The 15,463-nt window shown below is 41.9% G+C and overlaps 1 protein-coding gene across 1 annotated transcript; it reads left to right on the top strand.

Moving 5' to 3' along the window:
- Positions 1-332: 332 nt before the first annotated feature.
- LOC106089534 (BTB/POZ domain-containing protein 9) lies at positions 333-11,702 on the top strand. The gene is made up of 5 exons (XM_013255384.2): positions 333-830; positions 940-1,424; positions 1,493-1,600; positions 4,791-5,556; positions 10,802-11,702. The coding sequence occupies exons 1-5, from the start codon at positions 758-760 to the stop codon at positions 11,311-11,313; spliced, it is 1,944 nt and encodes a 647-aa protein (XP_013110838.2). The 5' UTR covers positions 333-757; the 3' UTR covers positions 11,314-11,702.
- The last annotated feature ends 3,761 nt before the right edge of the window (positions 11,703-15,463 follow it).

Here is a 15,463-nt window from a genome sequence, read left to right as displayed (position 1 = left end):
CCTCTACTGCGTTCAGTAGTTCCTCAAGTGGCACATAACCAAATCCGGCGACTATCTCGATGCTAGCTGAGGAGCCATTCCTGGGGTATATGTCCACCTTCTAGTTTCTTTATGGTACGGATTTGTGTTCCTGGTGCTATTTTAGACGAGTGGGCAAAAAATAAGTTTTCTATTTTCCCCGTAAACTGCAATTTAGCAACGAGGCCTTGTTAATCGCAACATATTGAATTTTTTTTATCTACATCAAGATTATTTTGAAACTATATTTCTATTTTTTTCCTGTGTAACGTCACGATGATATGTAACAGGGGCTACCATTCTACGTCATGCACTAATCAACCCACAGTTGGCTATTATTATGGCAACATATGAGCACACATACAAATCTGGCATCTCCTTAAACGCTTCCAATGGCAAATAATGCAAATTCCATTCCAATCATCTTATAATTTGCGTTCTGCCGGGAAATTATTGCAAAACAAAAGAAAAAATGGTAAAACAATAATATATAAACAACCACAAGGTTTTAAACATAAACAATATATACAACAAATTCTATAGAGTGTAAACAAATTGAAGTTAAGACAAAAACAAAGCAAGATAACTGCATTTAGAAGTCAAAGTGTGCCACCCAAGCTAAAAAACAACAGCAACACATACAAACAACAACTATCCCAAGGAAAACAAAAGAAAATAAAAACATTTTTGATGTGATTTTGACAAAAAATAATATACATATATTTAAAAATAAAAGGCCATGAGCAGTCATCGCAAAATGTCGGGCATACGTTTGCCTAACAAACCAAGGGCTGACGAAATCGAATTGACAGGTGAGTGAATGTCCGCTTGATTGATTTTCTGGCAAGCTACCTATGTGGGATGATGCTCTTCCAGTGGAAGCATGTGGGTAATATTTGTTTATTTTATACCATTTTGCAGAACTTTTCTCAACACAAATGGCACAACTCTGCATGAACGACGACTATTCCGATGTTTGCTTCATTGTAGAGAACCAAAGACTACCAGCCCATCGCGTGATGTTGGCTGCCCGTAGTGAATATTTCAGGGCCTTGTTATATGGCGGACTCTCCGAGTCCACCCAATCAGAGATACATCTAAAAGTCCCGGTGGAGGCATTCAAATCATTACTACGTTACATCTATTCCGGTCATTTGTCCTTAGCCCAAATGGACGAAGATAATATATTGGATACCTTGGGCTTAGCCAATCAATATGGCCTTTCCGAATTGGAGTTGGCCATATCCGACTATTTGCGTCAGTATTTGGCATTGTGCAATGTATGTGCAATATTGGATGCTGCTCGTCTGTACAATTTGGAAAAGCTAACAAAAGTTTGTTTGACTTTTATGGATCGTAATGCGGTAGATATATTGCAACATGAATCTTTTAAGAATCTTTCAAAGGTTGAGTTTTGATTTGAATTTTTTTGGATAATAAATAACTTGTTTTTGTATTAATATGTGTGTTTTAGGAATCCTTGGAAGAAATATTGCGTCGAGATTCTTTCTTTGCTCCTGAAGTTCAGATTTTTTTAGCCGTATGGGATTGGTGCAAAAACAATCCCAATGTTGATATTAAGGTAAACGAAAATTAGCTCATTTTGAGCAAATGGGAATGTGGAAATGGACAGATATTCAAACTTTGATAGACAAGCACATTACGGAATAAGGTTTATGCCTATATTTTAGATGTTATGACAGAAGATCTATACGATGGTAGGAGTAGTTAAAAGCATACACTCCGCATTACTATCGCCTGCAATTATCGTTAATCAACCAGGTTATGGACCCCCAGAACAATCTATACAGGACCTCCCAATGTGTCTATGAATCCCTGTTGTTATTGTTTGCATGTGGAAGTGGCGATCCTCGTTAAGCTCTTATTGGTGGCAATCTCGTTTCGGTCCATAAGAGCGATTGACGAGGGAAAATTTTGGCCTTGTCATATGGTGCATCTTAGGCGCTCAGTTTATAAGCAAGAGCCGGTGAGGTCCGACCTTTCACTGGGACTATCTACTCGATACCGCTGATTGTCCGTGACTGTACTTGCAGCTACTCCGTATGGAGCATTCCACACTCTCCTTAACCTGTGGACGCGCCCGGTATGTTGTTGTTGTAGCCACATTTCTATGTGGAGGTGGCGATCCTCGTCAAGCTCCTGTAGGTGAGCAAGCCCGTTCCGGTCCAAAGGACCGATCGCCGGGAACAGTGCGACGATTGGATATCAAAAGACGCCAATAGCCCGCCTTGTCATATCGAGTATAATAGGCACGCAGAATTTGTGCAAAAGCCGGTGCCACCCAACCACTCACTGAAACTCTCCACTCGATACCCTGATTACCCGCGACTAAAGTTACAGATACTTCGTATGGAGCATTCCACTAACCGCAACCTGTGAACGCTCGGTAGCTCGCAGCTAAGCTTCTCGTGGCAACAACGAGCACCACACAGATCCGACCCCAATCTTCCCGCCTGTGTGGTGCTCACAGTTATCCCGTGCCGCTCACGGTATCTCCCAGCTAAGCCTCTAGTGCCTTATCCCATGGCAGCCGGTTGTATGTATCGGATTGATCCGATGAAGTTCTTCATCGGCAAGAGCTACCGCCTAAGTGTACAACACACTCCTACAACGACGATAACAACAAAGAAGAACACCGCACAGATTGGAACTGAAACTTCCAGCCTGTGTGGAATGGCTAAATGTACCTGGTGGATCGCAAATCGCTGGCTACAAAAACAACAACCTGATACTGCAATTGGTTCTATTAACCAGTACGAACCCAACCATCACGTCGAGGGAGGCCAGGCCATAGCAGGCCCTAAATGCAAGTATTGGGATACATTCATTACTTTTCTATGTTTCGGAACTGGGATATGGGACTAACCTTGGTCAAATGTATAGCATGCAATCTCCAACGATGGTGCCACATAGTGAAAGCCAAAAATTGCTCAGGCTTCGGCAGCAGGAAAAACTGGAACAGAAAGTATAAGGTTGCTGTTGCATGGATCAGGCATCCCTGGCTTCATCGGCGTGGCCTTCTTTACCATATAAAGTCTGAAAAGCACCCAATGCCCCTATTACTTGCAGGATTGGCGGTCCTAACACCAGCCAACAAGTCGGCAATAACCGCAACGGCCAACCTCTTTGTTCCCGGCATTACAGCCTTACAGCCACGGGAAAACATACAACCTCTGCTGATTCGACAATCAAATTTAACAAACCCATCGCCAACACCACCTGCCCCAACCTCTCTATCTCCTTTATAGACAACGGCGGAGGGCACCACATTAAACTCTACGAAGAGTTGGATTCAATCCCAAGGCAGCCGGTTGTACGCACCGGATTCATCCGATGGAATGATCATCGGAAAGTGCTGCCGTCTCAGTGTACGTGTTCGTCCTTTTTTCGTCATGGGAGAGACATATACCGGAGTGCCTTTTCAGCACACTTCTGGTCCGTGTTGGGATTGAACCCCGTACCCTGGTTCTGTTCGGTTCGCCAGAACCGCATCCATCATCGTTAGGTGTCGGTGAGATGTAACCTGTACCTGGAGTGGGTACATTTCCAATCTTGCTCTGGGCTTACGTCAGTACGGGAGTATAGTCACACTGAATATATGCAAGGTGCTGTGCGAACATAGACAGCAGTGGATCCCAAGCATCGTCGTCGTCGGACTATGTGGGCATTACTCCTCCCGCGCCTCCTAGGAGAATTTCCATTCGCCGAACATCAGCATGGAAGACTGCATAGCACAACAACTGCTTTGCATGCCATCACCACACACATTTGCCGTGGCTTCCATCAGCCCAGGTCATGTGATAGGACGGTGTTCGTGGTACTGGACCTATCGAAGGTATTCGACACGGTCAGCCATACCCAACTATTTGAGGACATCGCCAACACATCCCTCCAGCCAGACCTGAAACGCTGGGTCGCGAATTATCTGTGTGATCGCCAGTTATTTGTGGAATTTAGGCATAAGAAGTTGAAGCACCGTAGAATGAAACAGGGCAGGGTGATATCTCCGGGCCTACTTAAGCAGACCAGAGATATTTTGCTCTAATTGAAATCCAGATAGTGTAGCAAAAAAGCCCAGTGCCTAGTTGTCTAAGACACTGATACCATAAATCCAGATTTTACCGGGTATAAAGTATTCGACCTCAAGGTCCCGTCTCAGGACCCTTATAATTCCCGATGTCAATAAAATGGACAGTGTACTAGTTACTAAATCCAGAAAAGCGGGCGCGTCTACAGGTTGCGGATAGTGTCGCGGATAATCTGCAATCTGATTTGAGACTCTTAGTGAGTGCCCATGATACTTGTTATGACAAGGCGAGTTATATGCGCCTTTAAATAACAATGGGTATGACGATCCGTGCCGAATGGTCCTATGGACCGAAACAAGCATTCTCACCCAAACAGCTTGACGAGGTATGCTACCTCCACATACAAAGAAAATGGCAAATTTATACCACTTGAGGTACATCCTCCACATGGCCACAGACGCGGAGTATTGACATCGAATTCAAGTTACAACAAACCATAGGCACCCCGGTAGCCGAGTTGGTAGCGTGCTCGGATTGCCAATGCGGGGTCGTGGGTTTGATTCCCATCAGCGGACTTGGTCTGTCGCTACTGTGGGATCATAACGTACTAAAATTGTCCAAGTGAGACTGTAAGGGACTGTTACCTAACCTACCATAATCCATGCTTATAATATTTTGTACTATTTAACTTTTAAAACATTTCTTAAATAATTTTTTTTTCAGCAATCTGTAGTCTCCTTCGTTCGCTTGCCACTAATGAATTTAGACGATCTCTTGCATGTGGTACGCCCCTCTGGTATTTTAAGTGCCGATAAACTATTGGATGCCATTGAGGAACAAAGTACATCGAAATATTTACCCTATCGCGCTGCGCTATGGCCAGAAGAGAATGTGGCAACAGCAAAATATGTATCACGCACCATAATGGGAGAGTGTCGTGCCGAACTATTGAATGGTGATTGTACTTCATATGACATGGAAAAGGGCTACACGCGTCATTGCATTACCGACACCAATGAGAATGGCATTGTTGTTGAACTTGGCACTATTTGCATTATAAATCACATTAAAATTCTGCTATGGGATCGTGACAATCGCGCCTATTCATATTTCATTGAGGTCTCAGCAAATCAAGTGCAATGGGATCGTGTCATTGATTATTCTCAATATCACTGCAGATCATGGCAATTTTTGTATTTTCAAGCAAGGCCAGTGCGTTACATCAAACTGGTGGGCACTCATAATACGGTGAATAAAGTCTTTCATGTTGTCGCATTGGAGGCTATGCACACGAAAAATATACCCAAAGTTATTAATGGCATAGTGGCGCCCACAGCCAATGTGGCTACCATCGAAATGAGTGCGGTGGTAGTGGATGGTGTAAGTCGCACACGAAATGCCCTACTCAATGGCAATTATGTTGATTATGATTGGGACTCGGGCTATACTTGCCATCAATTGGATAGTGGTGAAATTTTAGTGCGTTTAGGTAAGTTGGAAAATTTAATTTTGAAACATCAAAAAAATTCTATGAAAATCAAATTAGGAAAAAAAATGTTCCATAAAGATAAGAATGTGTATAATGATCATGAAGAGGCGGATCCTGCCCCATACCACCTTAAGCTTTGTAGGGTAAATCACGGCAGTCTCCCAGTTGATGCCTCATCCACTTTGCAAAATGCAAATTTTGCCCATGAACATTCCACTAAGAAACAGAGGCAAACTTCTCACATATCAAGGAGTGCGATCCGATTCAAGTTTAAGCTCAATGATAAGGGGCCTCCTTTTTATAGCCGAGTCCGAACGGCGTGCCGCAGTGCGACACCTCTTTGGAAAGAAGTTTTACATGGCAAAGTACCTCACAAATGTTGCCAGCATTAGGAGGGGAACCACCGCTAAAAATTTTTTCTGATGGTCTCGCCAGGATTCGAACCCAGGCGTTCAGCGTCATAGGCGGACATGTTAACCTCTGCGCTACGGTGACCTCCACTTTGTAACCTCCTCTACATATTCACATAACGACCCGAGATCATTGTGTGAATGATTGTACGACCATGTCTTTAGGCTTGCACGTTGCGTAGGGTAAAACACGGCATTTCTCAATGTTGGGTAATGTCTCATCCACTTTATAACCTCTAAATATCCCCTATTCTGCAACCCGGCGCGGGATAAGTATGAGCATCACACAGACTGGAACTTTAAGCTCTAGTCTGTGTGGTGTTCTTTTTTATCGCGAGAAGCTTAGCTGAGAGCTACCGATAGTGGAATGCTCAATATGGAGTAGCTGCAACTGCAGTCGCATGACAATCAGCGGTATCGATTGGAAAGTTACTCAGACGGGTGGCACCGGCTATTGCTTAAATACTGAGTGCCAATGATGCTCGATACGACAAGGCGAGACATTGGCGCCTTTAAATAACCAATAGCCATCATGTTCCCACGGCGATCGGTCGTATAGACCGAAACAAGCTTGCTCGCCTATAAGAGCTTGACGAGTATCGCCACCTCCACATACAAGTGTGGCTACAACAACAACCCTATACTGCAACGTCTAGACGACATGAAACCGTTATGTGAATGATAGTACAATCATATCTTTAGGCTTGCACGTTGATGCCAGCGCCAATGTCGACCCGTCAGCTGAACGACAAGACCTGCCAGGAATATGCTCAACAAGTTTTCTCCAATACATGGGTTTGACGAGAACCGCTACCTCCACCTGCAATTATGTGGTTACAACAACAACTCAGGAAATTTTCTTGAATGACGAAATTTTTTCTATTTATATAGGCAAACTTTAAGTGAAAGTATGTCTTAAAAAAAAAAGAAACATTAAACCAGTGCACCACCCATGTTCTACACAAAAGTTTTTCATTTAGTCCTCTTTCTTCTTTTAGACCATAATAGCTCATTATTCATGTTCCCAGTGCCATTTAATGCGGATCACATCTTATATTATTCAATATTGGTTAGCTATTAGTAATTTTTAGTAATTCAAAAAAATATAATCTTACCCATTTAATAAGCTAGTATGTATGTATTTTCAACTGATGCTGAGGGCAAATATCCGACGAGGAACAATAACAAAACGTTTCAAACATAGTGGAATAAAAAAAAAAACAACACATACATAGTTTGTTCACGTAACTTTTTTTGTTGACTGTACTCTTCGTTATTTCTCACTTTCTTTTCAATTTCGAGGAAAACCAAAATCAAATGCAGGAATGCACAAAATTATATACTTATAACGGGAACTACAACAACTTATGTATAACTCTGTGTTTTTGTTGTTGTTGTAGTAGTGTGTTGTACGCGGAGGCTGTAGAGCTAATAAAGACAACAAATGAACGAGTAAGAGATCCCAAAAGCGTTTCTCCCACAATGAAGAGAGAAGCAGTTATGAAATTTACAGACAATTTTGTATTGTACATTTTGCTGAGTTATATGCATGTTCAATGCAAAGATTACTTTTTTTATTGTAAACCACACTTCTATCGAAAGAGAGCAACCTCTCTTGCATATTTTGACAAGAAGAGTACGTAAATGGGCCAATGTTAGAAAAGTTGTGAATACAACGTTAATTGTCCTCTGCATGTATGCAAATATGTATATGTAAGTCGTCAAAGAGAGGACTGTTAACATTTGTGTACAGAGGTCTGTTAACGTGTGTATATAGAGGACTGTGAACTAATTTCACCACACCACGAATGGACCATATGTATCCATAACGTGAGGAAAGGTGTAAATAAATCGCTTACAGTTTCCTGCGCCATTTCTCCTCCGCCATCGATGCAAACAGTGGATCTACTCTATGTTAAGAAAAATAAGAATGGTGAATGTGAAATAATAGGAATGTGAAATATAGGATTTTAAAGAGTTGGCATACAAAAAGGGGAAGAGCAACGTCTGCAGTGGTACAAAAGCCGGCTGCATTTGGGGTAACAACAAAAACAACTTGTGACCAGTGTTGCCACTTAAGAAAATTATTTCCTACCAAAATTTAAGAAAAATCCTGAACCGTCTAAATACACCAGCACTTAGATGGGGATACAGTACCAGACATGAACCAACTTAGGGGAGTGCTATGGAATACAATTGAGGATTTTGTAAGTAGCACGAAATTTTTAACTTAAAATTTTCTTTTTCGAGATTACTTTTTAGTTTTTAGAGCGCACAATAAGTCGATTACTGACTTAGGTTGTTGTTATTGTAGCAGTGTGTTATACACTGAAGCGGCAGCCCTTGGCGATGAAAAACTCCATCTGGCTGACTGTTAGGCGTATGTCCATGGTGGCATGAGGCGGATTAATATACGCACCCTCTTTTCAACCTAACCTAAGAAAAATCCTACCCAACCCGACCAAAACCTACAAAATATTCTACAAGCCAGAAATGTGGTATGTTTTATGGAGGAGTTGTTCATCTTGTCATACTATTTGCAATACATCAAACATTTTCAACCCTACAAAGTGTACATACTAAGTCGTTGTAATTTTCATAGACGATCTAGCCATGTACGACCGTATGTCTGTTAAAATCACTCTACAACCTATACAAATACTAAGCTTAGTTCAAAGATGGCCTCATGGGGATAAATGGGGATAAACGAGGCGGAATGGGGATAAATGAGGCGTTTTGGGATTTCTGTAGGGCCCTTGAAGACTAGACGACTGTTCATAACCTGATATAGCTGCCATATAAACCGATCTTGGATCTTGACATCTTGAGCCTCTAGAGGGCGCAATTCTCATCCGATTGGCTGAAATTTAGCATGAGGTGTTTTGTTATGACTTCCAACAATTGTGTTAAGTATGGCGCAAATTGGTACATAACCTAAAATAACCGCCATATAGACTGATCTGGGATCTTGACTTCTTGAGCCACTAGAGGGCGCAATTCTAACCCGATTTGGCAGAAATTTTGTACAACGGCTTCTCCCTTGACTTGCAACAGACGTGTCCAATATGGTCTGAATCGATCTATGGCTTGATACAGCTCCCTTATAAACAGAGTTCTCGATTTTGCTTCTTGAGCCCCTACAAGGCGCAATTCTTATCCAAATGGACTGAAATATTACATAATGACTTCTACAATGTTCAGCATTCAACTCATTTATGGTCCGAATCGGACAACAACTTGATATAGCTCCAATAGCATAACAGTTCTTATTCAAACTGCGAACTTAACACTCTCTTACTCGTTTTTTTTTTCCAAAAATTTTCCTACTTACATGTGTGGGCGTTGGTAGACGCATTGTATCACCTTTGGGCCTCGTAGGTTTGGGCCATGACGGCAGGCATCTGCGTAAAGCCATTTAGTTGAGTAATAGTTCCGATGGCCAGAGTTGTTAAGTTGGATCATTATGAGATGGAGTGAGGCTTCAGTGGTACATAAGTTGGCCCAGCCAGAATTAAAACGAAGCTTTACTGAAAAAAAAATTAACAAAATTTTTGACAAAATTATCTTTTAAAACCAAATTTTAAAAAATTTTTATGTATTACATATAGAGATGGGTTTCTACCGGGTAAATACCTAACGCTTGGGTATTTATTGGGTAAATACCCAATAAATACCTTTTTTGGGTATTTATAATTTTGCAGATATCTTGGGTATAAAAAAATGATCCAAACAATTTTGTGATGATTTCGTATTCTTTGTATATAAACCTGACCTTCTGATCTCATATAATCGTATTTTAGTTATTTATAGCCGCTATATAGACCGATCTCCAGACTTAAAGACTTGAGGCAATAAATTGGTAATTTTTCATCCGATTTCGATTAAATTTGGAACAGTGAGTTTTGGCCTATTAATTTCTGTGAAGTGCGGCTCAGATTGGACTATATTTGGATATAGCTGCCCTTAGACCGATCACCCGATGTAGGGTATTGATGCCATAAAAGATCCATTTATCACCCGAATTCGATGAAATTTGGCACAGTGTGTTCTGGTAGACCCCTACCCATTCCTGTCAAATGTGGCACTGATCGGAGCATATTTGGATATAGCTGCCATATATACGGATTTCCCGATATTGGGTAATGAACCTATAAATGGAGCATTTTTCGTCCTATTTCGATGAAATTTGGCACAGCGAGTTCTGGTACCCCACTAAACCTTTTTATTGCATATCGTCCAGATCGGGCCATATTTGGATACAGCTGCCCTGACAACTGCCGTCAATAAACTTGGTTAATCCAAAGTCTTTCGGGTTGACGCAGTCCGACTTCAGAGCATGGGCGAAACGGTCGGTAGGACGGCGAAAATCCTATGGGGGGATCCAGATCGTGAGAAGATCGTGAGGCTTTTACTAAAAGGAAGTAAGAAGGTCAGTTTAGCTATTGGTATCATAACGGGACACATAGGACTATGAGCTCACTAATGTAAAATCGTTGCAGCAAGTGATAGCATGTGTAGGGCATGCGGGGAAGATGATGAGACGTTGGAGCATTTCCTTTGTCTTTGCCCGGGGACACAATAGCAGACATGAACCAACTTAGGGACGTGGCATGGAAAACAATTAAGGTTTTTGTAAGTAGCAAGGAATTCCTAACCTAGATTTTCTTTTTCGAGATAACTTTTAAGTTTTTAGAGCGCACAACAAGCCGATTACTGGCTTAGGTGTATGTCCATAGTGGCATGGGGCAGATTAATATCTGCAACCTCTTTTCCTAACTTAACCTAACCTATGCCTATTTTATATAACAGTTTTTTCGTTCTTTTTCTACTTTCAGGACAACCCTACATAATTGGCTCGATGCGTTTACTGCTATGGGACTGTGATGATCGCACCTATAGTTTTTACATTGAAACTTCGGTCAATCAAAAGGATTGGGTTATGGTGGTGGACAAACGCAATGAACAAGCCAGATCATGGCAAAATTTCTCTTTCACACCCATACCAGTGGTATTTATACGAATAATTGGTACACGTAATACAGCCAATGAAATATTCCATTGCGTCCATTTGGAGTGCCCTTCACAAGATCCAACTTTTTTATCAAACGAAAGAGAAAAGCAAAAAATTTTAGACGAAGGAGCAAGAGGAGGAGGAGGAGGAGCAGAGCAAAGAGATCAACAGCTAGCGACGAGGAATGATCTACAGCCCAGTACTAGTAGTAGCAGTAGCAGTAGAGTAACAACACCGCGTAGAAATAGTCATCGACCCTTGCCGCCACCTTTGAATCCTTTGGAAGATGTACTTGTGCATATTGAAAATGTGGTACCATTTGAAGGAAATCCCTAAAATGCGGATGCAGTGAGAGGGCATAAAAAGCAACAGAAGACATAAAATCACATGTTTTTCTACATAAGTACACTTAGAAATACACATTGGCTTTTTGTTATTGAAAGCTGCTAATTGGAGGAAAGAGAGATTGAGAGAAAGAAAGCGAGAGCCACAATGAGAAAAATAACCGATTTGCCCAATTGCTTTTATTATTGGTTAATGCATTATTTAGAGAAATTACTTCCGGTTAACCCTACGCCCTTTAAGTTAAACCCAAGGAGGTTGGTTAGGTACACTATGATGGATGGAGATAATTCTTTTAATGGCTTTAGTTTATATAGTTTATATATAGTTTATGAGATGTACAAGTTGATGGAAAATCTTCAAAAATTGTAAATCAAAAATTATATTTTGTGATGACTGTTAAATATTTCTCGATGTAGTACAAAACATTCGCTAATATCATTTTTGGCTCTATTTTTGAATGTCGATTCCTCATGGTATCGATAGCCTTCATACCAGCTTCAGAGGAACGTCAGTTCAATTCACTACCATTTTGGATTTGAAAAGATGCTTGACTCCAATAACCTAGGCTAAAAGCTCTGTCTTTCTGCTAACCATCATGTCAAGAAGTAGGACGAGATACATATCCCATCCATTACTAAAGGTTTTGAATTCAACAAGCACTTTTAATCTGATTTACTTGTTTAGATCATCTGCCTTCGTTTTATATGAAGTTAGGAAATCGAAAAAAATCCTTAAAATTAAACTTCCATTCATCCATATATCACTCGAATATCACACTTTTGCATAGTCTGAAAATGGAATTTAAAATTCGAATAGTCTAATTGTCAGACAGAATGAAACAAAATTATTATGGAAAGGTACAAATGCTTAAGTATTTTTTTCAAATTTCTTTTCCATTCGGTTATTTGGTAAATAATAACAGAAATTGAATTTATTTAAAATTTTTTTTTGATTGAAATAATTTTTAAAATACATTCACCTATCATATCTTAGAGTGTCTACCGGCGCCCCGGTAGCCGAGTTGGTAGCGCGCTCGAATTGCCGTGGGTCGTGGGTTCGATTCTCACCAGAGACCTTGGTCTTTCGCTACTGTGGTATCACAATGGACTTGAACATTGTCTAAGTGGGTCTGTAAGAGACTCTCACCTAACCTAACCTAGGTGTAACAAAAATCTCCATAAATTTTTCTTTCCTTTGTTTTTCTCTCAATTGAAATTGTATTTAAACTTAAAATTAAGACAAGTATAACTTATTCCATTAATCATTATTGGATGTAATTTTGAAATAAAACAACAAAAATTGAAAATACTGTATTAAAATTATTTTAATACCCACCTTCATAGGATGGGGTGGGGGCACTGTTACCAGTGTGCGACTAAAGTCGGAATATCCGCTCTTTTTATAGTCAAGTGACTTTTTGTGCGACCTCTTAATATTTACACATCTTTGCGACTTTTTGCTTAGATGTACAACTTTTGGGTAAAAGTGCGACTTTTTTACAATTTGCAGAAAAAAAATTATTTAAAAACCATTAAGGAAAGGCAAAAGTCGGGCGATGCCTACTGCATCATACGCTACACCTACACCTCAGTGTACGTGTACGTGTTTGTCTTTTTTCGTCATGGGAGAGGCACATACCGGAGTGACTTCTCCGCATGCTTCTGGTCCGTGTCGGAATTGAAAAGAACCCCGTACCCTGGTTCTGTTCGGTTTGCCATAACCGCCTTCATCATCGGTCGGTGGGGTGTAACCGGTGCATGGAGTGGGTACATTTCCGATCTTGCTCTGACCTAACTTCACGACGGGAGTATAGTCATACTGAATATGTTGCAAGGTGTTGCGTGAACATATGCAACAGCAGCATCCTCTCCAAAATTGCCAGGCCAGTGCCGGGAAGTGTATCATTTTTGCAACGGTCTCCGTGGCAAGATCGACAAGATTGTGGATTTTATGAGACATAGACAGCAGTGGGTCATAAGCGTCGTCGTCGTCGTCGTCGCCTTCTGCTTCCTCGTCGTTGGACTATGTGACCCCCCGACCTCTCTCGTGCGGCTCAACTGCAACCAACGGTCTCTTGAAAAGATCGACGAGATTGTGGATTTTATGAGACATAGACAGCAGTGGGTCACAAGCGTCGTCTTCGTCGCCTTCTATATCCTCGTTCTCGTCATCGGACTATGTGACCCTCCCCGACCTCTCCCGTGCGGCAATATACGCGACAGCAGCATCCCAGCTCTAATATTGCCAGGCCTGTGCCGGGAAGTGTATCATTTTTGCAACTAAATTTCAACGTTCGCCGTGGCAAGTTCGATGAGATTGTGGATTTTATGAGTCGGAAGAACATACGGGTCGCAGCGATCCAAGAGACAAAGCTAACCAACACCAGCAGCTTGCACAGTTGTCACGGATAAAATGTTCTACGTAAGGATCGCTCAAGGAATAGAGGTGGGGGATTGGCCTTCGTTGTTGTAGCAGTTTATTGTGTTCTATAGATTCTGTTGTGTGTCAAGATTTAATTAAGAAGGAATTATGCGACTTGGATGGGGTGCGTCCAGAGGGATCTGGGTATGAGTCGAGTGGGTCTGGCTGGGTAGTTAAACAGGTGACGTGTATCGTGTGGTCCCCAGTCACAATCGGGACATACATCTTGAACGTTGGCAACAGTCCTTGCTCTGCAAGAGTTGAGGCGGTTGCATTTGCCGGAACGTAATTGAGCCAGAAGTAGTCTGGTTTGCCGGGGGAGGTAAATTTCTTCAGGTGCAATGGGAGGCGGTCGTTCTCCAAGGACTACATTCACTCAGTAGCCATTTACCGCATCTGCTACCGTGTCTGCATGAATGTTGTCTAGTCCCGCTAGATATGCCGTTTGATATAGAGGTTCCCTCTTGTAGCGCTGAACCTCACGCTCTAGATCATCTACCTTAGGTGGATACCTATCCACAAGATGATAATTTGGATGGTCTCTGTGATAATGATGATTTAGATGGTGCGATGATGATTTGGATGGTCTCTGCGGTAACAGCCCAAACGGTTTTGCTTGAACAGCATGTAGTTATGTCTTCGCACTGGTAGGATCTTTGTCTCCTGATGAAGGTGGTCCACATGATACTTGAGAAGACAGTCCGTCGCAGTTCGGGGGGCGGCATTCTGACAGATCTGAATATTATTCCACTGCATGTCACAGAGCTGACGAGAACAAGGTTTTTTTGTCTGCACCCCAAGTGCTGCTAGCAAGTGACTTGAGGACCTTGTTCGCAAATTGCTGTGACGTGTGGGGAGAAAGTGTAAGAGCTGTCAAATGTGACGCCAAGTATTTTGGGACACTTGATGGTCGGAATCATTTCTACATCGACCATCACAGTCTGCTTGGCATTCACCTCACGCGTATTTGTAGTGAACAATGTGACTGAAGATTTGGTGGCAGATATCCTCAGATTTCTTGCAGCGAAATATGAGGCAAGTTCGTTGAGGTAGACGTTCAATCTATCGCTGATGTCAATAATGGGTGTCGTACAATCGTCCGCATATGATACGATCTCTATGCCGTATGGAGGGGGGAATTGAGGATAGGTGGAGGTTAAACATTGCCGGAGATATCACCCCGCCTTGTTTCATTCTACAGTACTTCGACTTCTTATCCCGTCCAGTGCCTCGAGGACGGTCCTATCACATGGCCTGGGCTGATTGAATCCACGGCAAATGTGTGCGGTGATGGTATACAAATCAGTTGTTATGCTATGCAGATTTCAAAATCCAAGCTGATACTTGGCGAATGGAAATAATCCTACGAGGCTCGGGAAGAGTCTTGGCTACTGTGTCCTTTTCAGGCTACAGTAGAGAGGTCACTCTGCCCATTTTCCAGACACCGGGAACTATAGGAGTGTTTAAATATAGGTTGAAGGCAGTATTTATGTACTCAACTCCAGGGTGATCCAGGTTCTTCAGCATCAGTGAAGAGATTCCGTCGGGGCACAACGCCTTGGATGATTTGGGTCCACGGATGACATTCGTTACTTCGACCACGGTAAATTGTGATGGCTGTTCATTGGCTCAAAGACCATGGATACGACGAATGGCTTTCCTCCTTGCCCTGATACTCTCGGGATGCACAATAAATTGACGGTTGAACAACCTGGCGCAT

Source organism: Stomoxys calcitrans, chromosome 4, assembly GCF_963082655.1.
Source record: "Stomoxys calcitrans chromosome 4, idStoCalc2.1, whole genome shotgun sequence".
Taxonomy (NCBI): Eukaryota; Metazoa; Arthropoda; class Insecta; order Diptera; family Muscidae; genus Stomoxys; species Stomoxys calcitrans.
Note: the sequence above shows the minus strand (reverse complement) of the source record. Positions and strands in the feature narration are given on the sequence as shown.